Source organism: Myotis nattereri (genome assembly GCF_964212035.1).
Source record: "Myotis nattereri genome assembly, chromosome: 1".
In the NCBI taxonomy this organism is placed as follows: Eukaryota; Metazoa; Chordata; class Mammalia; order Chiroptera; family Vespertilionidae; genus Myotis; species Myotis nattereri.
The window spans coordinates 227,644,852-227,671,672 of NC_138075.1; the positions used below are offsets into that span (position 1 = coordinate 227,644,852).

Here is a 26,821-nt window from a genome sequence, read left to right on the forward strand (position 1 = left end):
GAGCGAGAAGGGGGCCCCCTCGGGAAGTGTGCGTGAAGGGGGCACCAGACAGGGTCATGCCAGGAGGAGAATGTGGGCGCCACGTCCTCACCTTCCAGTCGCCCCACGGCCGGGCCTGAGGCTGGCATCCACGTAGGAGGGGGCCAGGACGTGGTCATGGCAGTTGGGGGTTCAGAGCTTCGAGGCAGGAGGCAGGACTAGCGAGGCTGATGCTGAGTGCCAGGTGGACGAGGTGGGGAAAGGCCCCCTGGCAAAGGGCACAGCAGCACATAGAAGAACTCGGTAATGCGAGTGTCAAGTTCTCTGCCAGCCCTTCCCCTCCACACCCACTGGGGAGGCACTCGTGGCCGAATGGATGCGTCGGGGGCGGGACGGGATATGCCGAGAAGTATCCGTTCGGGTGGGTGCTGCCGTGCGAAGGTCGTGCAGTGGGAACGAGAAGCCGTTGGAGTACATGCTCAGGTATGTAGGTAAGAACGTTCGAGAACGAATCCGAGGTTTGGCCAGTCTGACTTGTTCTTTCTTTCTCCCCCTTTTTCTTTTGCAGTCAACTTTGACCATTTTCAGATCCTGCGGGCCATTGGCAAAGGGAGTTTTGGAAAGGTAAGAAGGATGGTTCTTACAGAATTTCATCTGCAAAGTGCCCAAGCCCCTCCCACCCACTGGGCTCGTGCGTGGACGCCTGGCTTTCTGTGGGTCGCTGGGCCCTGCTGGATGGAAAGATTTGGGCTTGCCTCGTTCGAAATGTGAAAGGAAGTCGGAATGGTTTCCTTTGGACCCGCTGTAATTTCATCCTGAAAATTAACTTCCCCGCGGCGCCCCGGGTTAGGTGAATCACAGTGGTAATTATTTCAAGATCCCTGATGCTGCTGTTCTCTCTGGGGTGTAAATAAGGAGAGTGGAAAAAACCCACAGATGTACGAGATGGCCCACATCGGCTCCTTCCTGCCCACAGGCATTTTATTTTATTTTATTTTATTTTATTTTGTTAATCCTCACCCGAGGATACTTTTCCATTGATTTTTAGGGAGCGTGGAAGAGAGAGGGAAAGACAGAGAGAAACATTGATGTGAGAGAAACACATCGATTGGTTGCCTCCTGCACATGCCAAGACCAGGGCCCGGGCCTGGGAGGAGCCTGCAACCGAGGCACGTGCTGTTGACAGGAATCGAACCCAGGACTCTTTAGTCCGCAGGCCGTCGCTCTATCCATTGAACTGAACTGGCAACACACGCGTGTTATTAAAAAAATTATTTGGAAAGAATACTTCGCATGGGCTCTACCCTCCCGATGAAATTGCCAGCGTGCAGTGTGCTGTGCTGACTGGGTGCAGGGGTGGACAGCAGACCTCTGAGGCTGTTCGTCTCGCTGGACTAACCCTCATGTCCCTTCGGCAGTGACTCCCCATGTCTCCCTCCCTCGCTCAGGCCCTGGCAAATGCAGTTCCCTCTTTGGTTCTGAGCTGACTGTTTTGCACACCTCACTGACCTGTAATCCTGCAGTGTTTGTCTTTCTGTGACCGGCCCACCTCACTTAGGGTGACGTCCTCAAGATGCATCCATGTTGTAGCATCCTGCAGGCTTGCTTGCTTTCTTTAAAAAAAAAAAAAAAAATTGCCCTGGCTGGCTTGGCTCAGTGGCTAGAGCGTCGGCCTGCGGACTGAAGGGTCCCAGGTTCGATTATGGTCAAGGGCACATGCCTGGGTTGCTGGCTCGATCCCCAGTAGGGGGCATGCAGGAGGCAGCCAATCAATGATTCTCTCTCATCACTGATGTTTCTCTCTCTCTCTTCTTCTCCCTTCCTCTCTGAAATCAATAAAGAAATATATTTAAAATTTTTTTTTTATTGATTTTAGAGAGAGGAAGGGAGGGAGGGATAGAAACATTAGTGATAAGAGAGAATCATTGATCGGCTGCCTCCTGCGCGCCCCACACTAAGGATTGAGCCACAACCCGGGCATGTGCCCTGACCGGGAATCGAATCGAATCGTGACCTCCTGGTTCATGGATTGATGCTCGACCACGGAGCCACGCCGGCCGGGCTTTCTTTCTTTCTTAAGGCTTTTGTTGTGCCTGTCGACCACGTTTATTCATTTATCTGAAGCTGGTTCTCCATCCGAATGTCCACCTCCCTGCGGGTTGGCTCTGGGTTAGAGGGGAGCATCGCATCCTGACACCGTGCCCTCCGGCAAACAAGGGCTGCCCCGGGGCGGCGGCCACCGCTGGGAAGTCGGTCGGCAAGGGCTTCGGAGCGTGCAGGGCACGAAAAGGGACGTGTCCGTGTTTTCCGCATCGGGCTGTTGTGGTCAGTAAATCAATGAGATCACATCGTGGCGCTCCCAGCACCGAACCAAACCCCGGCTCAGGCGGCACGGAGTCCCTCTCTGCTTAGGCACCTGCCCCCCCCCCCCCCCCCGAGGCAGCAGGGACGGGGGAAGGGGAGACGTGAACTACGTGTGCTTTTTGGAAGGAGGTAGGAGTAGTAGCCCGTGTGGTCCATGCACGGAGGGGCCTTGGTTTGGACAGAAGCCTGGCACGGGGACAGGCCTGGCTGTGGTGTCCCTTTAAGTCCCCAGAGCATCTCGCCATGTGCGCCATGTCCCTGTCGGTAAACGGTGGGCAAGGCTTGGCAGGGCTCATGGTCTGCGTGGCACTTGTTCTTCTGTAAAACCACACGGCCCTGAGTCTCACAGGAGCCTTGACGTAGGGTTCGCTCTGATTCCGTGTCTTGTCCTGTGATTGGTGGTTTGTGGAGAACTGATACAAAGCTGGCGGTTAGGGTCGCCGAAGGAGGAACGCATGAGGCCCAAGTGGTAAGGGATGATGAATTTTTTTAAAAAAATATATTTTATTGATTTTTTACAGAGAGAAAGGGAGAGAGATAGAGAGTTAGAAACATCGATGAGAGAGAAACATCGATCAGCTGCCTCCTGCACATCTCCTACTGGGGATGTGCCCGCAACCCAGGTACATGCCCTTGACCGGAATCGAACCTGGGACCTTTCAGTCCGCAGGCTGATGCTCTATCCACTGAGCCAAACCGGTTTCGGCTGGGATGATGAATTTATTAGGTCACCTGGATACCCGGATGGGCTGAGCCCCCAAATGGCACCAGCCCCCACAGACGGGGAGTCAGCGGATTTTGAAGGACTCGAGGCGGCTTTTTCTGGGCAGAGAATTCTCTGTTTAGGTCTGGATTCCGGGAAACTCCGGAGGGGAGAGCGAATGGTCTCGCCAAGTGGAATGTGGTCTAAGCCAGTGGAGTTCCCATTGTGAAGTGGCCTGAAGGTCGGATCCCAGGGGAGAGGGTTTCAATTCAGTTATTTGATCAGACCCAACACCGGCTCAGGTTGATTTCTTCATCCCTTCCCTCATCCATCCATCTATTCCCTTTCCCATCCCTCCGTCCATCCATCCCTCTGCCCACCACACAGAGGACCATGTGGCCCTGCGTCCTGTTCCAGGCTCTGAGATTATAACGGTGAACCAGACGTGTGCCTGCCTCTGTGCGCAGGCAGGAGGCGGAGAGACACACAGGTACCGTCCAGTCTGGGAAGACGATGGAGGAGAGCCCGGGAGGTGTGGGTGCACAGGGGTGAGTTTGGCAGACTTCACAGAGCGCCCTTTCTGTGGAGGGTGTGTTGCCTCGATGGCGATTGAATATTTCCTAACACTTCGGTGTGGTAATTTGCCAACATCCAGCAAAGTTGAAGGGGTTTTATAGCCAACACCCATATCCACCCTCTACATCCTGCAGTGAACATTGTCCAAGATGTATTCTATGAAATACCTGTTCTATTCATCCATCTATCTGACCTTTTATGCGTTTTACAGTAAATTGCAAATATCTGCACACTTAGCCCGATTATTTCAGCAGAGATTTGTCTGTAGTTTTTCTTTTTCTGTCAACGCACACGCAGTGAAATGCACAAGTCTTAGGTTTGCGTTTGTTGAGTTTTGAGAACTGCAGACACCTGTGTAACATGAGTATATTCTAGGATATAGAATATTACCTTCATCCCCCCTTGGCCCTTTCCAGCCAGAGCTCACCTGTCCCCCCTCCCCTCCCCTCCTCGATCGATTAGATGTGCCTGTTCTAGAACGTGATGTAAATAGGACCCTGCAGTCCGTGCTCCTCGTGTAAGGAAGGCTTCAGGATGACTTGCATGTTGCATAATGTTTGTGCAGCGTGATGCTTTTTGAGATTCGTCCATCTTGCCGTGTATCAGCACTTTTTTCTTTCTGCTGACGAATAGTCGTCCATTCTCTGAACATATCACGGTCTGTTAATCCGTTTTCATCATGATGGACTCCAGGGCTGTGTCTAGGTTTGGCTGTCTGGGGAGCGTTGCTCGGAAAACTTGCAGGCTTTTTGTGAACATGATTCCGTTTCTCTGGGGATGCTATCTGGGACTGGAATTGCTGGCGTTAGAACAGGCGTTTGTTTAGTTTTGTGCAAAACTGCCAAAAGGCTTTCCAACGGGGTGGTGCTGTTTTCTGCTCCTACCAAGGGCTCCATTTGCTGCACATCCGTGCCAACACGTGGTGCTACCAGTCTTTTTCGCATTCGGTATTCTGAGTGTTTAGTTGTATTTCATATGGTTTTCACTAGCATTTCCCTGATGAGTAATGGGGATGGACTTTTTAAAAAAAATATATTTTTATTGATGTCAGAGAGGAAGGGAGAGGGAGAGAGAGAGAGAGAAACATCAACGAGGAGAGAGAATCACTGATCGGCTGCCTCCTGCATGCCCCCCACTGGGGATCGAGCCCACAACCCAGGCATGTGCCCTTGACCGGAATCGAACCTGGGACCCTTCAGTCCACAGACCGATGCTCTATCCACTGAGTCAAACCCACCAGGGTGGGGACGAACATTTTTTTTCATGTGCTTCATAACCAGTCACATATGTCTATTTGTGAAGTTTTTATTCATAACTTTTTGCCATTAAAAATTGGGCGATTTATAATTATTTTTATTTTAACAATATATTTTTATAGATTTCAGAGAGGAAGGGAGAGGGAGAGAGATAGAAACATCAATGATGAGAGAGAATCATTGATTGGCTGCCTCCTGCACGCCCCACACTGGGGCTTGAGTCCTCAAATGGTGCATGTGCCCTGACCGGGAATCGAACCCTGACCTCCTGGTTCATAAGTCGATGCTCAACCACTGAGCCATGCTGGCTGGGCTGACTTATAGTTATTGAGTGTGGGCTACATGTCTGGGTACCCGTCCTTTGTCAGATATGAGACGATTCTCTACGAAGCGGTGGTTCTCCTATTCATTTTCCTTAGTGTATGTTCCGTGCACGGATGTTTTCCATTTGGATGAGGTTAGTTTATCGGGTTTCTCCTTCCGGGCTATGGCTTTGTGTGTCTTGTAGAAGAAAACTTGGCTCAAGAAAACATTCTCAAGTCACCATGCTCTTTTCCTGTGTTCGCTTTGTGAAAGTTTTATGGATTAGCTGGTAGGTTTAGCGCTGTCGCTCACTTTGCATTACATTTTCTGTATGATGTGAAGTAAGGGTTGGGGTTCATGTGTTAGTACCTGGATACCCCTTTCTTGAGAAAAAGCCCTTTGCTTCTTGGATCGCTCCGGTGTCCATATGAAAGGTCAGATGCCTTGTACAGTGGGCGACCTTCTGGATCCTGTTCTGTTGGCCTTACCTCCTATCTGGGCACCAGCCTGTCTGAATGGTTGTGGGTTCATAACAAGTCTTGAAATTAGGTTGCGTGGCACTGGCCAGTGGGCCCTGGAAAGGTTCGGGGGGGGGGGGCACCTGGAGGGCCGTGTCGGGGAGCAGCCTGGTTCTCTTGGCTCTGCCTCGCCAGCCTTCACAGCACACGTGACTGAGCAGTGTCTGCCTCCGCCATCAGACTTCCAGACTCCCGAGAGATCGGGACTGGTCCTTATTGTCCGCCCGTCCCATCAGCACCTGGCTTCGTGCTCAGCATGTGGTAAAGGCTCGGTAAGCGCTGCCTAGTGCATGAGGAGGGAGAGAGAAGGAGCAGACAGCCCTGTCTATGCAGCAGCCGCTGAGGGCATCAAGCACGGAGTAGATGGCATGCTCGCTGCTTCAGATAAACGTGTCTCTTCGTGCCAGCCTCTTCCCCCGGAGGCCCTGCGTCTGGCTGATGTCTGCTTCTCAGACACCCGCCCTGGCCCTCGTCTTCCTGCTCGGTCCTGTCCAGCCCTTCTTCCTGTCTCTCCAGCACACCGGACCGATTGCTGACTCAGGGCCTTTGCATGTGCTGCGCCCCCTCCAGCGCTCCCAGTCCACCCCTGGCACTCTCTCCTGACCCCTGATGCTGGGCCAGCGGAGAGAATCCGGGGTGAAGTGCACTCTGAGTGAACTTGAAGGAACCGGGCCTCATGCCCTGCCAGGGAGGGAGGAGGAGACCTTGGGGAGAGCATTCCGAGAAGTTTGCTTCAAAGCTGCCCTTTTTGGATTGGCAGCGGACCCTCCCCTTCAAGAGCCGGAGGGTGGGAGCCTAACTGATGGGGAGTTAATTAAAGTTCATGGACTCGCCGGAGGCAGTGTGCGCACACAGCAGCAGAAAGTGGCGCTGAGTAATAGGGTAAGAGTCCTTCACGTCCCTCAAAGGACGGCCCCACACAGCTGGGCAGGGGTTGCACGCACGGCAATGCCGGGCCACGCCGCCTGGCCAGGCGTGGTGATCATTTCCGAACGCGAGCATATTATGTCGTCTCGTTCCACATTCCAGACGTCCACATCTGCATGTTAATTTATGGGGTGAAAGAAATAGTTGATTAATAGCAGACTAACCAATTTAGGGCCCAGACTGCAACAAGCCCACTGCGGAATTAAGCAGGGATTCGATTTTACATGCGCGTTTATCAGTTTGAATGTTCAGAAACATTTTTTTAATGTATATTTTTATTGATTTCAGAGAAGAAGGGAGAGGGAGAGAGAGATAGAAACATCAATGATGAGAGAGAATCATGGACTGGCTGCCTCCTGCACCCCCCCCCGACTGGGGATCGAACCTGCAATCCGGGCAGGTGCCCTGACCAGGAATGGAACCGTGACCTCCTGGTTCATAGGTCAACGCTCAACCACTGAGCCATGCCGGCCGGGCATGAATGTTCAGAAACATTTGCTTGGGTATTTCCCCCCCTTAAAAATAGTTTTTGGGCCAAAACCGGTTTGGCTCAGTGGATAGAGCGTCGGCCTGCGGACTGAAAGGTCCCAGGTTTGATTCCGGTCAAGGGCATGTACCCGGGTTGCGGGCATATCCCCAGTAGGAGATGTGCAGGAGGCAGCTGATCGATGTTTCTCTCATCGATGTTTCTAACTCCCTATCTCTCTCCCTTCCTCTCTGTAAAAAATCAATAAAATATATTTTTAAAAAAATAGTTTTTGGGAATCGTTTTGATCTTTCAAGTCGCTGGCCTTCGTGGTAACGGTAGCACTCAGAAAACGCACAGCAGGATTGTGAGGTGGACGGTGGATGGTACACGTTTATGGCCGCTGCTCAGCACTGTTCTAAGCGGTTGTGTGTGACCAACAGCTGGACAAGGTTCATGATGCTACAGAGCTGGCAGTCCTGTAGGGGGACAGGCGACACGCAAACAGTGAGCACACACGGTGTTTCAGCAACAGTCGTTGCTCTGTGGGAGAGTATACTACAGCGCAGTGGCCTGGAAGGGCAGGGCTGCTTTCTTTCTTTCTTTTTCTTTTTTTAAATATATTTTATTGATTTTTTTACAGAGAGGAAGGGAGAGAGATAGGGAGTTAGAAACATCAATGAGAGAAACATCGATCAGCTGCCTCCTGCACATCTCCTACTGGGGATGTGCCCGCAACCCAGGTACATGCCCTTGACCGGAATCGAACCTGGGACCTTTCAGTCCGCAGGCCGATGCTCTATCCACTGAGCCAAACCAGTTTTGGCAAGGGCTGCTTTCTTTGATCACGTGAAGATCTGGGGGGAAGAACACCATAGACCAGTGGTCGGCAAACTGCGGCTCGTGAGCCACATGCGGCTCTTTGGCCCCTTGAGTGTGGCTCTTCCACAAAATACCGACTTCTGCGCATGGGCCACGAAGTTTCAATCGCACTGTACATGTGCGCCCGCACGTGGTATTTTGTGGAAGAGCCACACTCATGGGGCCAAAGAGCCGCATGTGGCTCGCGAGCCGCAGTTTGCCAACCACTGCCATAGACGAACGCAACAGCAGGCGCAAAGGCCCTGTGGCAGGGGCAGTGGAAGCATGTGCGGTCCCTGTCTGCTAAGCGGGGACTCAGAGTACACAGTTGCTCTTCAGGAAAGTGACGAGCTAATCAGCCAATAGCATGCCGGTCAGAGAGCCTCAGCTCGAGTCTGACACAGCTGAGTTGGAACGCTGGCTCAAGCCGGGGACTCTGGCAAGTGGCCTCGCTTCTCGGAGCCTGAAAAGGGAGCTGTTACTTTACGCAGGAACCGCCTTTAGAACTCTGAAACACGATGCTTACACTGGAAGCCTTGACTGTTCGCACAGACGTCTCTTCCAGAGGGTGGGGTCCGTTTCCTTGTAATGAGATATTTGCTCATTTGCTACTAATGAGGTTGTGTTGGCCTGAGGCGCCCTTTGGAGGAATTTGCTGGCTCCGGGTTCGCGTTATTAAGAGCTAAATATCACCGGGAGGCAGGCTCCCTCCTGAATGGCTTTCGGCCGTAGCCTCGGCCAGAGCCCCTCACTGACCGATTTGACAGCCTTCATGGCTCAAGTGTGTTTCCCGTCATCTTCCCATAATGAGTCCCATCCCCTCCGCTGGGTGAGCCTTCCCACTGCACGGAGCATTCCAACCTCGCTTCACCCCAGTGACACATTCTATCCCCGAGGGCGTCAGGAGCACCAGGCTGGCCCTGGCCCCTGGCCCCAGACTTCCTTGGTGTTTCTGACACCGTGCGTTCCTCTAGGACTCCAGAGGGGATCAGTGGGTGTGTGAGCAGTGGCCTTCATTTATTTATAAAACCCACAGTCACCGCTCTTCCATCTGCCATCAGAAAGAACCCCCTTCCGCCTCAACGCTCAGATGTTCCGTGCTGTTTGTTTAGTCTTTATTTTATTTATTCGTTCACAATTGTATCCCTAGGGTCCCCCTTTTAAAACCCTTCAGCAGCTCCCCAGCGCCCTTGGGACAAACACCAACCGCATGAGTTTGCTATCGCTGCCATGACGAACCCCGCAGACCGGGTGTAACCGGCAGGAGTTCTCCATTCTTGGTTCCAGAGGCCGAGGTCGGCCACCACACCTCCTCAGAGCCTCTCTCCTCGGGGTGCGGACAGCCGTCTTCTCCCCGCGTCTTCACGTCATCTTTTCTCTACGTGTGTCCACCTCCAACTTTCCCCGTTTTTATATGGACTCCAGTCCTATTGGATCAGGACCCACCTTCAAGCCCTGTTTTAACTTAATTATCTATTTGAAGACCCTCTCTTCAAATGCAGTCACGTTCTAAGGTAACCACATATCAGGGCTTCAGCTTATGGGTTGTGGGAAATGCAGTTCAGTCATTTAAATGTCATTAAGGCCGTCTGTCACCTGCCCTCACTCACCTTGTCTCCTCTCCGAGATGTTACTGTGCCGCCTCGGGTGAACACCAGCGAGCCTGGCCCAGCGCCCACTGGCACTCAGAGAGATGAAGGGTCAGTGTGGCTCAGAGAGGAGCTGGACACACCCTGAGGGAACCTCCCTGTGGCGCTGTCCCTTTTTATAAGCTGACTGAGGACAGTTTAGAATCAACTACCCAGCAGCTTGAGCACTTCAGGGGACTGTGGTGCCCAGCACTTGTGTATCAGATGGGCACGTGGCCAGCCGTGGGAAACAGAAAACCTGCCTTATCGTGGCTTAAACGAAGAGGGGTTTATTTTTCTCACATAACAGGAAGTCGGAAGGTAGATGGCTCCCCAGCAGCAGGTTCAGCATCTCGGAGATGCCCCTGGCCTCATGGACATAAGGGGCTGCTGCAGCTCCAGACATTACAACTGTGTTCAGGCAGGAAAGACAAGAAAGTGGTGGAGGGGAGAAAAGTGGCTATTGGCTTCTTTCTATCCAGAAAGCCTCTAGCAGACTCATCTCTTCCATTGGCAGAGCTGTGGTTACTTCCGGTTGCCCGTATTAATGGCGCACATTGCCTCGGTGAAGAAAATTGTTGTCCTGTTATAGGGGGGAAGGGAGGATGCGCTGGGCAGTTAGCAGTCTGTCTGCAGAGACAGCCTTCCTGTCGGCTAAGGACATTTGAACAATGGACCCCGCAGGCTCACCTCCTTAGTAATGGTATTTAACCCTGACTCCCCCCCACCCCCAAATCTGTGGTTTTCTCAGAATCTTGGTCCTGCAAACATTAGTGCCCTTTAATGTCACACTCACGCTGTTTGTTCAGTGAACAGCATTTGCTAGGCACATGCCAGCAGTGGGGGGGGGGGGGGGCAGGGCCGGGAAGGTCAGCTGAGTCAGGGGAGGGGCAGCGCCGGCCGGTCCATGGGAGGTCTGGGTCCCAGCTCCACTCCAGCCTCTGGTTCTGGGGTCCTCAGAGCTGGCTTGCCTGAGCTGAAAGTAGGGGTTAGAATCTGGCCGTCAAGGTCACCGAAGGTGCAGCCAGCCAAAGACTGTCCTGAGGATTCCAGCCCAGTGATCCCCAGCTGGTCTGCACCGCGGACCCCACAGGAAGCTTTGGAAAAGGACAGGACTGCGGGCCCTCCACAGCCGGGGGTGTGGCGACACCATCCGCGCTCTGAGCGTGAAGTCCGCCCAGAGACCAGAGGCCACGGGTGTAGATTCTTGTCCCCCTATTCTCCGCTGACGTGGGACCCACTCCCCGGGTTCCTATGTGAGGTGTGCTTGCCACCTGCCAGTCTTAGGTCACATGGCCGAAATCCACACCATCCAGCATTTATTTGTTTGCCCCAATGAATTGTAATAATGACGACATCGGTCCCTGATTCAATTAGACTAATGAGGAGTGTTAATTGGGTGTTTGCCTTTCAGCAGCCTGAGTGGCTGTGGCCAGATTGCTCCTTCTCCGCCTCATTAGCTGCGAGCTCTTGGGGGCTGCCCCGCTACGGAGCGGAGGTGCCCGCTGGGACCAGCTCTTCCACCGTAACGTGTGCCCCTGGGGCCGGGGCAGGGTCCCTCTGCAACACCCGTCCCGGCTCCTGAGGCTGAAAGGCTGCGGGTTCCACAGGTTCCCGCCCTCACGTGGTTCCCGGGGACTGAGAGCCCCTCCTCCCACACTGAGTGCAGGCAGGAAGGACGCCCGCCTGCGGAGGCCACACTGGGCCGGCCGACCCAGGACCAGTGACCTTCAGATCCCCCTTGGATTCCAGCTCAGGCCTGAGGGCCGGGCCAGGGGGCTTTCAGGTCAGGAGGAGGTGACGCCTGCAGGAAGGGTGTTTAAGCAGAGGGAACAGAATATGCTGAGGGTCCCATTTGCAGGCTGCAGGGTCAGATCTGGGCACATCCTTTTTACTTTTAAAATCCTCACCAGGGGATTGTTTCCCCCCTCCATTGCTTTTTAGAGAGAATGGAAGGGAGGGGTGAGAGAGAGAGAGAGAGAGAGAGAGATTGAGATCGCTTGCCTCCTGCACGAGCTCTGACAGGGGCGGGGATCCAGCCTACACCCGAGGTACGTGCCCTTGACTGGAACCGAACCGGGGACCCTTCAGTTCTCGGCATGACGCTCTATCTACTGAGCCAAATCGGCCAGGGCAACCAACTGCCCGTGCAGTCTGACTTCATCTCGTCCTGAAGTCAGACTTTCAAGCCTATTCCAGTATCATTAGCTCTACTCTGAGCTTGGAATTCTAATTTAATTTTGAAGCATCCCATCTAATCCCATGCCTGTCTCTGAGCTGCTGTGCGTGTCACCCTCTTCCTGCCCGTCCCTGGGCGGTGAGAGCCATCGTCATCGCCGATGAGGGTCAGGGGCCTGGACCCAGCCTCTTTACAGCCCAGCTGCCTGGGGCTGGACCGCAGGCTCCCAGCCCGGCAGCACCCGGTCTACTGCCCATCTCTTCCACGGAGACAAATGAGGATGAGGGAGGGAGACGTGCCAATGAGCGGAACCACCAGCCCACCACGCGTCTGCCTGCGGGCGTGAGTCTCAGCGCCCAGGGTTCCAGAAGGCTCTGCTGGGACCCCCCACAGAACCAGGGCACCCCGCTGCTTTTGTGCAGCACACCTTGGCCTCCTGGCGTTTTCCAGGTTCAAGGTCACTGAAAAAGGAAGCTGCGTGGGCCGTTATGCCATGCGTTTTACTGCCTGGAAACATGCTGCTGGAGGTTTTGTGAACTGCTCATTAAGGCATTAAGATTCACGTGACATTACTGTCCCCCTAATGCTGCGGGGCAGTGGCACCCTGGGTCCCACTACTCTCTTTCAGTGCCGCCCAGCGGCCAGGGTGGGTTTTGCCAACTCAGTGCAGACGGAGGCTGAGAGGAGGCTCAGAGGCAGAGCCGGAGCTGGAGTAGAATTCAGGCTTCCCCCTTGTCCCGTATGGGCCCCAACAGACCCATGGCCCCGCAGAGCCGAAAGGGGTCCAATATCCCAGCGAACAGCAACCCGGCGCTCAGAGCAAACCCAGCTCCTTGGCCCGGCCTCCGGCCCGTGGTTTCACCCGGCGTTCTGTGTCCTGGGCCCTGATCTCAAGGAGGAAGCAGCCCTGGTGGAAGAGGCAGCGGAGCATGTGGGTTGAGTCCTGAGACTTGAGGAAGCTCTAACCCCCCCCCCCCCACCGCCCACTCCACCGCCCCCCCCCCCCGCCTCTTTCTTTGTCTGCCAAGCCAGGCCGTGTCCCCAGAGTGCAGGAGCTCCTGGAAGCGCGGAAAGGGGCTCACTTTGAATGAGGAAAGAGGGGCTTTCGGATGCAGTTAAGGTGGGGTCACCCTGGTTTAGGGGGGCCGAAGTCCATCCAGTATGGCTGGTGCCCAGATGAGAAGGTGATACCTGGACACAGACACACAGGGGAGAGGCCAGTGCGGGTGGCGGCAGAGAGTAACGGGCCACAGCTGTGAGCCCAGGACCCCCAAGGACCCAGGGCACCCCCAGGAGGAGGGAGGGGCGCCAGGACCCTCCCTGAGCCTTCGGAAGGTGCAGCCCTGCGACCCCTGGATGTGGGGCTTCTGGTTCCAGACCCCGAGACAGTGTGTTGTTTCCCACGCCAGTCGGTGGTACGCGTTGTGGCCGCCGCGGGCACGCACACGGGGCCTCGCGGTTGTCGGGCGGATGGGACGGTGCGCAGGCCGTGTTGGCCCGGCTGATGCTCCGTGCCCCTCACTCCCGGCCGCGTGTCCCGGGCTCTGCCTCCTGTGTTATATGCAGGGCGCCTCTTCTTTGCCATTTGCATCTTGCCATCCTCTCATGCCCCCCGACCCCCACCCCTGTATTAATTCCTTCAGCGAGGGTCCTCTGACCTGATGTCCATCCTCCCTGCCACCCCCCCCCCCCCGCCCCTGCTGCCCCCAGGAAAGGAGTCTCTCCAAAGTCAGCCCTGGGGTTGGCACGCGGCCCTGCTATTTAGCAGCTGGTTGAACTCTGGCAAGAGCATTGGTCTGCTGGGGGCTGCGCCCCTCGCGCTCGAGGGAACATACTGGCTTTATCCGTGAGGATCTCGTGGGGACTGAGTGGTGGGGGACAGTTTGCTCATCGTCTGGCCTGTAGGAGAGGCTCCGTCCACGGGCCGAGCTGCTGGGACTGCTGCTGCCACATCTTTGCTCCCCAGCGGCGTGAGCCTGAGTGGGGGGAGAGCGAAGGTGGCTGCGGGGGGGGGGGGGGGGGGGCCCGGGAGTCAGGGAGGGGCAGGCAGGAGGACTGCCACCGAGGGGCGCCATCGGGCCAGTGACTCCCGTGGGCAAACTCTCTGTCTGATCCCGCCCCATGGGCAAGCGGCCTGGGGTGTAGGCGCCCTGCGCCCAGCTCAGGTCAGGGGTCGCTCCTTCGGCCTTAACCCTCCGGCATTGCTGGCCGAGGGTCCTAAGCAAAGGAAGCAGGCCTGGCGGCTGGAAGGGTGCCTGGGGGGGAGGCCCGGGATGCCTCCGGGTGCAGGCACAGCGCCCTCCCGCACTCACCCTGGCCGAGCCTGAGCTTAACCGATTAGCATCCAGCACAACCCCTCCCCTCTGCAGCTGCCGCTCCGCCCGCAGGACAGACTCGAGCCCCGAGCCCCGAGCCCCCGGGCAGACCTGCAGGAGGGCCGCCGGCGTCGGGCCTGACTGTCCCCTCTGCTGCCGCCAGGTGTGCATCGTGCAGAAGCGGGACACAAAGCGGATGTACGCCATGAAGTACATGAACAAGCAGAAGTGCGTGGAGCGGGACGAGGTGCGCAACGTGATCCGGGAGCTGCAGATCATGCAGGGCCTGGAGCACCCCTTCCTGGTCAACCTGTGGTGAGTGCCCCGCACCCCAAACCCTTCCTGGTCAACCTGTGGTGAGTGCCCCGCACCCCAAACCCTTCCTGGTCAGCCTGTGGTGAGTGCCCTGTGCCCCCAAACCCTTCCTGGTCAGCCTGTGGTGAGTGCCCTGTGCCCCCAAACCCTTCCTGGTCAACCTGTGGTGAGTGCCCTGTACCCCAAACCCTTCCTGGTCAGCCTGTGGTGAGTGCCCTGTACCCCAAACCCTTCCTGGTCAGCCTGTGGTGAGTGCCCGCACCCCAAACCCTTCCTGGTCAGCCTGTGGTGAGTGCCCGCACCCCAAACCCTTCCTGGTCAGCCTGTGGTGAGTGCCCTGTACCCCCAAACCCCTCCTGGTCAGCCTGTGGTGAGTGCCGCACCCCAAACCCTTCCTGGTCAGCCTGTGGTGAGTGCCCTGTACCCCAAACCCTTCCTGGTCAGCCTGTGGTGAGTGCCCGCACCCCAAACCCTTCCTGGTCAGCCTGTGGTGAGTGCCCTGTGCCCCCAAACCCTTCCTGGTCAGCCTGTGGTGAGTGCCCTGTGCCCCCAAACCCTTCCTGGTCAACCTGTGGTGAGTGCCCTGTACCCCAAACCCTTCCTGGTCAGCCTGTGGTGAGTGCCCTGTACCCCAAACCCTTCCTGGTCAGCCTGTGGTGAGTGCCCGCACCCCAAACCCTTCCTGGTCAGCCTGTGGTGAGTGCCCGCACCCCAAACCCTTCCTGGTCAGCCTGTGGTGAGTGCCCTGTACCCCCAAACCCCTCCTGGTCAGCCTGTGGTGAGTGCCGCACCCCAAACCCTTCCTGGTCAGCCTGTGGTGAGTGCCCTGTACCCCAAACCCTTCCTGGTCAGCCTGTGGTGAGTGCCCGCACCCCAAACCCTTCCTGGTCAGCCTGTGGTGAGTGCCCTGTGCCCCCAAACCCTTCCTGGTCAGCCTGTGGTGAGTGCCCTGTGCCCCCAAACCCTTCCTGGTCAACCTGTGGTGAGTGCCCTGTACCCCAAACCCTTCCTGGTCAGCCTGTGGTGAGTGCCCTGTACCCCAAACCCTTCCTGGTCAGCCTGTGGTGAGTGCCCGCACCCCAAACCCTTCCTGGTCAGCCTGTGGTGAGTGCCCGCACCCCAAACCCTTCCTGGTCAGCCTGTGGTGAGTGCCCTGTACCCCCAAACCCCTCCTGGTCAGCCTGTGGTGAGTGCCGCACCCCAAACCCTTCCTGGTCAGCCTGTGGTGAGTGCCCTGTACCCCAAACCCTTCCTGGTCAGCCTGTGGTGAGTGCCCGCACCCCAAACCCTTCCTGGTCAGCCTGTGGTGAGTGCCCTGTACCCCCCAAACCCCTCCTGGTCAGCCTGTGGTGAGTGCCCGCACCCCAAACCCTTCGTGGTCAGCCTGTGGTGAGTGCCCGCACCCCAAACCCTTCCTGGTCAACCTGTGGTGAGTGCCCTGTACCCCAAACCCTTCCTGGTCAGCCTGTGGTGAGTGCCCTGTACCCCAAACCCTTCCTGGTCAGCCTTGGTGAGTGCCCCGCACCCCCAAATCGCTGATGGAGCCGGATGCCCACGCAGCTCTGCCCGCCTACATCTTGTCTGTAAAGAGGAAGGAATGAGCCTTTCTGGTGCCAGTGTCTTGCAGAGCACATTTCCCGATGAACAGTTTGTAAACTGCATTCCCGCCGAAGTCTGTAACCATGCGCTCAATTTAAGTGTTAATTCCGTTTTCTTACCTGATGCCTCCGAGGTGAGAATGGACCTAGAGGTTTTTGTCTATCTGAGGACACATGAATGCGATGAGAGTGTCAAACCCAGTCTTCTGGGGACTTGAACTTTTCAAAGCTGGTGAGGACTCGGATGGCTGCCCAGTGTGGACACCCTGAATTCCAAATTCTGAGTTCAGCCCACAGGCCAGCCGGGACCCAGGTTCTGGAACCTTCTTTCCATCCCATCCAGTTACTATCTCTGCATTAAATTTGCTTCCAAGAAATGCCCCCCTGCCTCGGTGCCTGCGCAGGTGACACCCCCTCTTCCGGACACTCCGCCTCCCCTGGCTCCCCGGCTCCCTCTAACCCGGGCCTGGTGTGCCTTCTGTCCAGCTCACGAGGGCCTTGGGCCAGGAGCCTTCAAGAGTAAGGGCTGAACCTTGGCCCTCTGCTTCTGGGAGTCTGACAGGGTCCTGCAGGCGAGCGGGCGGCGCTGACCCAGTCCCTGAGCTGGGCTTGTGCTGGCTGCCTCCCTCCCCCTTCCACCCCCTCCCGGGCAGGAGGGGAGCGCAGTGAGGAATTGCCTGTCGGCTCTGGAAGAATGGGATGCCAGCTCTGCATCTCGCTGGCTGCGAGGAGGTGATTCATGGCAGCCTTGGAAAGCCTGACACAGCCCTCCTGCTTCGGCGATTTCGCTGACTTGCTCTGTAGCGGGCGCAGGCGAAGGCCAGGCATGGCTTGTCTCGTGACAACTTTCTTTGTCTCTAAAGGATGAGTGATGGGTGCTCCCAAGCCTGTGACGGCCCAAGTTGAGTTCTCAGAGCAATTTTTCACGCGTCCTGAAGCAGAGCTGTTTTGTACTCTCGGGCTTATGACAACCAGGACGAAGGAGAAAGGGAAGGAAACAATCGGACCCCGTGCTGGGGTGCAAGGGGTGTCAATGGGAGCCCTGGAGAGGAGGGGAGGGGGATGGGGGCGGGTCAGCACTTGGCTAGGGGTCTGATCTCTATGCTTCTAATCCCAGCTCTGCCCCCTGCAGGCCGAGAGGCTGCTATGCGCTGATTGGTGTCCCCTCCCCCATGCCTATGTTGAAGCCCTAACCCCCAAGGTGACTGCGTCTGGGGATGGGGTCTGCAGGTCGTCAGTAAGGTTGACTAAAGGATAACTCTGTCGCAGGGATGCTGTAAGGACCAAAGGAGGCAATCCACAGCAAGGGCCCGCACGGTCCCGGGCGTGAGGTGACCGCGGCACCAGGGACCCCCTTGGGGCTGCTGTCGTGAGCACATGTCCTTCAGGCCGGCCTCTGGCTGGACGACTTGCTGCCTCATCCTCTCTTAGCAGGGAGGTTTTAGTACCAGGTTTTTATCCTGGTTTAATGGCAGTGGGTAGGTTGTTCATCTATGTTTTCAGACTGTGTTTTCAGAATCCAGTTCTACTTCCTGACTGGTTATATTTACTAGACTAGCTGTTAAAATGTTTTGTTTAAAATAGGGCATGTGCCTGCCTGGCCGGTGTGGCTCAGTGGTTGAATGTCGACCTATGAAGCAGGAGGTCATGGTTCCATTCCCGGTCAAGGCACATACCTGGGTTTCGGGCCCCATCCCCAGTGGGAATGTCCGACTGCCGGTTTAGGCCCCACCCTGGGGACCAGGACTAAACTGGCACTCGGACATCCCTCGAGGGGTCCCAGATTGGAGAGGGTGCAGGCTAGGCTGAGGGGAACGCCCCCATGCATCGAGACCTTTGCCTAAAGTAAGACTACATGAGGTGTTTAAAGGGGCAGCTGGGCTGGCTGGGCCACTGGGGGCAGGAGTGGGGAGGACAGAGACCAGCAGCCCCGGGAACCGTGGAGGAAGGATACACGTCCTTCACAAATAATCGCCAGGTGCTGCTCATTCCCATGACAATAACCATCATTGGCCTTGACGATTGCTGCAGCCTCCCAACCAGCTGCCCATCACCTGGGTGCCCTCCTCGGGTGCCTCAGTCCAGTCTGGCCACCACAACAGGTGCCCAGGCTTGTGGCGTAGCCAGCAGCCTTTGTGTCTCACAGTCCTGAACCTGGTAGTCTGAGGTCAGGGGCCAGTGTGGTCGCTGTCTGATGAGCACCTTTTTCTGGTGTAGAGATGACTGTCTTCCTGTTGTGACCTCACCTGGGAGAGAGAGAGGGAGCTCTCTCTTATCTCCTCTTAAAAGGGCACGAATCGTGCTCGCTTCGGCAGCACATATACTAAACATTGGAACGATACAGAGGAGATTAGCATGTCCCTGGGCAAGGATGACACACAAATTGATGAAGCATTCCATATATATATATATATATATATATATATATATATATATATACACACACACACACACACACATATATACATATATACATACTAGAGGCCTGGTGCATGAAATTCGTGCACTCAGGGGGTCCCTCAGCCCGGCCTGCGCCCTCTCGCAGTCTGGTAGCCCTTGAGGGGTGTCTGAATGATGGCTTAAGCCGGCAGTCGGACATCCTTAGCGCTGCTGCGGAGAAAGGAGAAGCTCCCGCCACTGCTACTGCTGTGCTCACCAGCCGTGAGCCCGGTTTCTAGCCAAGCGAAGTGGCGCTCCCCCTGTGGGAGTGCACTGACCACCAGCGGGCAGCTCCTGTGTTGAGTGTCTGCCCCCTGGTGGTCAGTGTATGTCATAGCAACCGGTTGTTCCACCATTTGGTTGATTTGCATATTAGCCTTTTATATTCTAGAGGCCTGATGCATGAGATTTGTGCAAGAATGGGCCTTCCTTCCCCTGGCTGCTGGCACCACCTTTGCTCCAGCTGGAGCCGCCTTTCCGCCTTTGTTCCAGCCTAGATCTGCCTTTCTGCCTTCCCACACTGCCCAGAGGCCCAGAGCAGCTGGGGCAGTGCGGAAAGCCCCTGGCTGCTCAGCGCCTGCATATGCAAATTAACCCGCCAGCTTTGTTGGTTTAATTTGCATACTCACTTCTGATTGGCTGGTGGGTGTCATGAAGGTACAGTCAATTTGCATATTTCTCTTTTATTAGTGTAGCCTAGAGGCCTGGTGCATGAAATTTGTGCATGGGGGGATTCCCCTCAGCCCAGCCTACACCCTCTCCAATCCGGGACCCCTTGGGGGATGTCCGACTGCCAGTTTAGTCCTGGTCCCCAGGATGGGGCCTAAATGGCAGTCGGACATCTCTCTCACAATCTGGGACCGGTGACTCCTAGCTGCTCACCTGCCTGCCTGCCTAATCACCCCTAACTGCCCCCTTTGCCAGCCTGATCACCCCTAACCACCTCTGCCTGCCTGCCTGATCGCCCCTAACTGCCCCCCTCCACCCCGCCAGCCTGGTCATCCCTCACTCCCCGCCGCCCCCACCAGCCTGGTCACCCCACCCAGCCTGCTGTTCAGTCATACATCCATCTGGTTGTTTCGGTCGTGACGGCCCCTGGCTTTTTATATATTAGGACTAGTAGGATAAAAAGGGCACTAATCTCGTGCTGAGGGCTTCACCCTCAGGACCTGATCACCCCCAAAGGCCCCAACTCAACTACTTTCACACTGGGAACTAGGACTCCAATATGTACATTTTTGCCGGACACAGACATTTAGTCCAGAGTACAGGGCAGATCTTACAGGTGCACACCTGAGCCCTCCCCTAGTCTGCGTAGAACCCTAGTGGCTCCCAAAGCCCATGGAGTAATTGTCTCTCCAGGCCCTGGCCGTGGACATGACATCGGTCCCTCCTCCTGATACCTGCTACCATCTCGCCACATGTGTGTCCTAGCCATCCCGCCGGTTGGCGGCACCTGTGATTCATCTCGCTGTTGGCATCTCTCCAGACCTCTGCACATGCTGTTCCTTCTGCTGGGAACACTCTCTCCCCTTTGCCACTGTGAGGACTTCACCTCCCACGTGCTCATTCATTAAATAGGTGTTTCTTTAAAAGCTTCTGCTCAATTCTTTTTTATTTTTTTATTTTTGTTGATTTCAGAGAGGAAGGGAGAGGGAGAGAGAGACAGAAACATCCATAATGAGAGAGAATCATTGATGGGCTGCCTCCCGCACGCCCCACACTAGGAATCAAACCCACAACCGGGCATGTGCCCTGACTGGGAAGTGAACCGGGACTTCCTGGTTCATAGGCCCACACTCAACCACTGAGCCACGCTGGCTGGGTAAATAGGTATTTATTGGGCTCATCTTGGGTGCCAGGCACTGTCTTAACATCTAAGGTCCCAGAGACGAGCAGAAGTAGCGTGCCTCCTGCCTGCTTGGAGGTTTTGTCCGGGCGCCTCCTCCTCCGTCAGCGCCCTGCGCACTGCCGCCACGCCCCACCGGCAGCGCCTTCTCCTGGACTCCGTGGCAGTACAAGCAGCTCGGTCACGTGTACCTGTTTGTATGTCTGTTCCCTCCCTTAGCGGTGAGCTGCGTGGGGAAAGGGACCACGCCTCATTCATCTCTGTATTCCCGGCATCTGCCCTCAAGAAGTTAATGCATTCCCCATTTGTTAAAGGTTTATGATGCACCAAACACTGTGCAGACGCTGGTGCTAGAACAGTGAGTGAGGCAGCCCTCCCCATCCCTACAGAGCTCACGGGTGAGGGAGGAAGACAGACCGACGGTTCGTTCTGCACCTCTGCTCTCTGACTTACATCTTGCGTAGTCACTGCCCTTGGAGTCCTGGGTACATTACAGATACACAGAGATTACGAACGTCCACCGTGCCCTGAGTCAAGTGATGTTCCAGCCCGTCTCCCACATAGAGATGGAAAATGCTTGTGGAGTTTTCCCGTTCCCGTTAGTCTCCATCACCATGGTAACCCCCTCAAGGAAAGGGGACAGGAGGTGATGCTGTCTTGTCCGGGGTCCTTTTCTCACCCTTTGCTATTCCAGGGTTTGTTGATGTCGCCGGTGACTTCAGCGTGTGCGTTCGCGATGCCAGGTTTATCTTTAAGTGACGTAGGTTTGTGATGCTTAAGGGCACAGGCGCGGGGCTGTGCGTGTGGGTTATGCGATGGGTAAGCCTGCATCCTGACGTCCAGAGGGTCAGCTGGGTGGAGCGGTGCAAAAACAGGGCTCAGGGACAGCGGGGCCGGGGCTGGGCCCTGGTGCATCAGGAGATTTTGGTGGGTGAATGGGGGACCCAACTGTCAATCAGGGCGGGTATGGGGTTTGCCCGAGGTCATAGGGCAGAGCCAGGACTCACCTTGGACCCGCCCGCAGTCTTCCGGGTGCTCTGCTTCCCTACTTTCTGCCCCAACGCGCCTCCTGCGTGTGCCATTGCCGTGACCGCTCCTCACGCTCTCCCGCGTGTTCTGCACTTGGACTGGGCTTGGCCCGGGAGCAATTAGGAAGTGTACCCCACACTTCCTGCTTCTTCATGGTGGTAGCACCACTGTCTATGGCCCACCACGAGGGCAGGGAGCCTGTTTCCAGCACCAGAACCACGTCTCCGCATCGGGCAGTGCTGAGCAGGTGCCTGTGGGGAAGTGCTGGCTAAACAAAGGCCTCCTTCCCCCCCACACTGGATGCGGGGGGCCATGTGGGGCTGCTCCCTGGGTCCTCGCTCACACTGACCTGCACTAACCTGGAACCAAAACGCAATAGAACCGTCGGTTTCCTGAACCCAACAGAAATGACGTGGCCCATCTGGGCCCGGGCTGAGCAAGGGGGTTTCGACCCCAAACCGCCTGACCCAGAGCACATTTGTGAGGAAAAGGCAGGAAAGTGACTTTTTTCTTTCTGTTTTGTTGTTAGTTCTCACCCACCGGAGGATATTTTTCCCCATTAATTTTTAAAGAGAGTAGAAGGGAGGGAAGGAAGGGAAGGGAGGGAAGGAGAGAGGGAGGGAGGGAAAGAAACATTGATGTAAGAGAGACACATTGACTGATTGCCTCCCACATGCACCCTGACCAGAGCCAGGGATCAAACCTGTAACCCAGGTCCGTGCCCTAGACCAGGAATCAAACCCTCAGCCCTTCGGTGTGGGGCCGGTTCCCTAACCATGGAGCACCACAGGCCGGCGACCTTTTCCGTGCTGCTGGTGATGGTGGGGAGGTGCTGCTAGCCCGCACTTACTGTGCACATGCTGGGTGCCTGGCACTGTGCTCCTTGCTTCCCACGGGTCCCCGCTCTTTCCTCACCAGGCTCTGCAGGTGGGCGCTTTGCTTCATCATTTCACAGGGAGACAACGGAGTGCCGCCGCCGCCCTCCCCCTCCACGGCCACGCCGCCTGTGGCCCAGGCGCTCATTCACTCTGCGCGTCTCTGTTAAGTCCCCTTTCCGTGCCGGGCGCTGTCCTCAGGGCTGGCGATAAGTGCAGAGCCGCAGACATGGCCTCCCCCGGGCCAGTATCACCTCTCTCAGTCTAGACAGGGAGACAGCAACCATCAGATAATGAGAAAAAGATGTGGAAAACCGACCCCAAGGGACCTCGAGAGCCATTCTTCCTGCTACTGGATCCCAGGCGATGCGTCCGCTGTGCCCAACTCCAGGGGCTGCAAGTCTCATTCTCCCACTGCTCAGAAGCCTGTTCCCCGGGCCCGGGAAGGCCAAGGTGGAGCCTGTTGATCTCCCCTGTCCCCCACACCACATTCCCTTCCTGGCTGTGCCTTCCAGGGTAACAGGGGTGGGTAGATGTTCCCAGAAATATGGGTGGAATGAACGGATGGATAACTGAGTGCAGAGGGCATGTCCCCGGCCTGCCAGGGTCACACCTCCGACCTGGCCCGTTTGGCTGCGCGGACAACCGGCGTTATCCTTTCATTCTCGCGTTCCCAGGGGGTTTAAATCTTGGAATTGACTTTGAAATTGACCCGGTGCCTTTTGAGGAGTCGCCCTGATGCTCAGGTGTTTGGTTTCCTGGATCTTGGACCGTGGTTAGTGGTGCTATTCAATGTGCCAACAGTGCCTCAGCCTCCCCGGAACGAATCCCACTTTGTTCTGTTTCACGGAGGAACACGTGCTGTTTTTTCAGCAAATAACGATGTCACGATGGCAGCAGCCGCAATATTGAAAGTCCACTGTGTCTTCTCTGTGAGTTGGTTTCGCTCTGCAGCGTGTGTCCTGTGCTGGCCCGTGTCACCCTAACCCAGGGGTGGGCAAACTTTTTGACTCGAGGGCCACAATGGGTTCTTAAACTGGACCGGAGGGCCGGAACGGAAGCATGGATGGAGTGTTTGTGTGAACTAATATAAATTCAAAGTAAACATCATTACATAAAAGGGTACGGTCTTTTTTTTTTTTTTTTAGTTTTATTCATTTCAAATGGGCCGGATCTGGCCCGCGGGCCGTATTTTGCCCATGGCTGCCCTAACCGCTTCTCATGACGGACCATCCCTGCTCCACACGGTGCGAACGCCACACAATCTATATAAAGTGAGGGCGTGGTACCCAACAGGGTTCCATCTCAGATTAGCCGTTATCGGGATTATAAAACTCTGCTTCCCTGATCATTCGCTTAAGATATTAATTTCTAGAAGCCAACGCACTGGACCAGAAGGTTTTTGAGATGGACTGTGAAGTTGCACCTCGGATGGGACCCCTTGACCAGCATCTCTACGGAGGCCTTTTCTCCCTTCCTCATCGGTCACGTGATGGACAAAAAAAATGGAACCTGTAGTCCTTCACGACACGTGTCTTTGGTTCCCAGCAAGATTGATTTATTTTATTTTTTTATTTTGTAGCAACTGATTGGCCATGAGTTCATTGAGGTCTTTGTGAATGAATGTTCGAGAAACTTACAGTCACTGTCTGGGGAAGATTGGGGCGGCCAGTGTGGCAGTAGGAAGGGACTCCACACACGTTCAGCCACATGGTCCACACTTCATCCTGACCATCCCGGCGATGACATCATCCTGCCTCCCGAAGGAGAAGCGGGGTGGGGAGCAGGAGCGAGGACGAAGGAAGCAGTGGGCGGAGGGGCCACGTGAGCCCAGGAGCTCAGCCCTCACGTCCAGTCCGAACACCGCGTCCTCCCTTTGCGTGTGGGTGGCGCCGGTTTGGCGGGAGACACGGTGGCAGCGCTGGCATCCGGTGGAGTAAAGCCCCGGCCGTGCACAGCGCTATCCGTGGTGGCTGATCCCGGCTGCCCTCCTCGTTCCGCGCTCTGCACGAGGCGCCGCGAAAGAGAATCAGTCTAAACCGCGCTGACGATCCCGTTCCGTCCACACCCTGGGGGCCTGTACGGGGAGGAATGAGGTTTCTGACGAAGCCGGGCCAGGCACAGGCTTTGCGACTGGATGTTAATCTCGAAGGAGTCTCGGGTCTCGTGCAATCGCGTGGGGACGTTGTACTTCAGAAAAGGTGGCAGAGGCGCCCTCTTCGGCCGCGAGTCCAGCTAAAGTCAGGGCGTGCGACGAGCATCTTTTCAATTAAGGAAGCAGGTGGTTATCTGTGCAGAAGCAGCCCGGGGGAGGCAGGCACAGCCACGCTGCGGAGGAAGTAGGAAGCCTAATGAGGTGTAGACGGGAGGGTTCCGTGGGGACGGTTTTAATGAATTTATTCAGCGTTTGCATTAGCATGTCTGCTGCTATGTGACGTGCTTTCCTGAACATTGGCAAACCTGTGGGTGGCCCCGGTCTTGCTCACATGATAAACCAGCTCCTCAAATGCTTCCTTGTGCCTCTGCATTACTGCGTGTTCCAAATTAGGGGAGCCCGCCGTAGTCAGATTTTATTCTTCTTCTTTAAGTTATACTTCCTCTTCGCTCTCTTTGGTTTTTAACTCCACTGAGCTTTATGGTTAGTTAATTTGTTATCCTCACGGCGTCCTTCCCCGGTGCTCAGCTCCTCGGGGCTCCCACACCAGGTGCTTTCAGGCCGCTGTCCAGGTCTTTGCACGTGCTGTTCCACTCTCCCAGCCCTGTTCTCCCGGTGAGCTCCTCTTTGAACCACAAAACCCTGCCCACCACTCATCCATGAAGCTTTCTCTGATGCTACCGGAGTGATGCTTTCTATGAAGTTGGAGCTTTTCCTCATTCTTATAATGAAAGCTGTGTGTCTGGCTGTGTCATCCTGTCCCCTCTGGCAGAATGGCAGCTCAGAGCTGACCTCCTTTAGCGAGGCCCGTGGGGCCATAAGAATAGAGAGTCCCCCAACTGGGAGGCCTGGATTGGAGGGTCATCAGGTCATTGGCTGCTGGATTGGCGACAGCCTGTGGAGACTCAGTTTCACCATCTGTAAAATGGGACCAAGGTCTGTTTCTTAGATTAGTCTCACTGTTGAGTGAGACGACGCCTGAGCGCTGGACGCATGGAAGATGGTTTCCTTGGGGTGTGAGTTCATCTCCGGCTGCCTGTGGCTCTGCCTTTCCCCGCGCTGCTTTGGAAATTGCCTGGCTGTCCACTTGACGTTGAAATTCCTCGGTCCCAGATCTGTGTCTATTTTTAATCATCACTTTGTTGTCTATGTTGTAAGCCACCTACAGTCACCTGTGGAACTGGCTCAGATCTCCTGAAATCAGCTCTTCTGCCTTGAAAGTGGTTGAGACCACCACCGCTGGTCCAGGTCGGGGGGAGGGGAGAGCCAAGGCGCCCGGGCCTCCCACGCTGCCGGCCTCCTCCAGGGTCGGGCGATGGAACGGCCCGCAGGGATGCTGTGCCAGACGCGAGAGCGCTGCTTTATTGACATCTCGGCAGAATCCGCACCTCGTTGCGTGGTTCAGGTCTGGGAAGCTCGGCTTGGACTCGAGGCCGAATTGGAATCTTCCTCCAGCTCAGATCTCAGTGGGGGTCCACGAACCCACATGTGGCCTCAGAAATGGGAAGAGTCGTGGCGAGCAGACCCTGAGTGTACTTGCCAGCTGCCCTGCGGTGCTCTGACCTCCCCGAGGGCCAAGTCGCGGGGCCGGCTTTCCCAGTGTGGCGCGGGGACCCTCTCCCTGTCACTGTCGAGTGGAGAGGAGGGCCAGGTGTCCTCGCTGGAAAGCTGCCCAGATGGCCGTAAGGTGCGGCCAGGCCCGAGAAACTGTTGAGCTGCTCAGCCCTTCGTCACCAAGCGGGCAGGTGAATGGTGCAGGGCGCGGTGGCCGGACCCGCCCCGGCCGCGTGCCTGCAGAATCGGCGGCAGGCTTGGTGTGGAGGGCCAGCGAGTGAATGCCAGGCTCTGAGGAACTGAGTGGGCGTCTTCTCCCTTGTAGGGAGATGTGGGGGTAGGGGGAGGCCCTCAGCCCTCTGCGGGGCTCTCTCCCGGGGATTGGATTGAAAATCTGTCTAGTGTTAGAGCAACCGGCTTGTGCTGGCGTGCCCCGGGCTGCTTCCTTCTCACGCCTGCGACAGTGCTGGGGAGCTGGGTGTAGCCTGGGCAGATACCGTCTCCTGCCCTCGTGCCCAGCAGAGAAGCCAAAACTCAGGCCAGCAAAGCCCTTCGGTTCCAGCGAGAGCCGTGCCTCCTTCTCTGGTGGTCAGTCCGTCAGAAATCCCTGCGGCCCCTGACTGTCCCTCAACAGAGAGGGCCCAGCTGGAGGGCAGGCGACTGTGTGTGTGTGCATGTGTGCGTGTGTGCGTGTGTGTGTGTGAGCGTGTATGTGCGTGTGTGTGTGCATGTGTGAGCGTGTGTGTGTGTGCATGTGTGCGTGTGTGCGCGCCTGTGTGTGTGCGTGTGTGCGTGCGTGCGCGCGTGTGTGAGCGTGTATGTGCGTGTGTGTGCATGTGTGAGCGTGTGTGTGCGTGTGTGCATGTGTGTGCATGTGTGTGCGTGTGTGCGTGCGTGCACGTGTGTGCGCCTGTGTGTGTGCGTGTGTGCGT

The 26,821-nt window shown here is 56.2% G+C and overlaps 1 protein-coding gene across 1 annotated transcript in view; it reads left to right on the forward strand.

Annotated features, from left to right (window-relative positions):
- Nucleotides 1-26,821, forward strand: part of STK32B (serine/threonine kinase 32B) — a gene marked incomplete at both ends in the record, with an annotated part of 124,443 nt that overhangs the window by 35,891 nt on the left and 61,731 nt on the right. The window contains 2 exons of the mRNA XM_081082333.1: nt 548-603; nt 14,239-14,390. Of these exons, the coding sequence (XP_080938459.1) occupies nt 548-603; nt 14,239-14,390 (208 nt within the window). The remainder of the gene's footprint in view (nt 1-547; nt 604-14,238; nt 14,391-26,821) is intronic.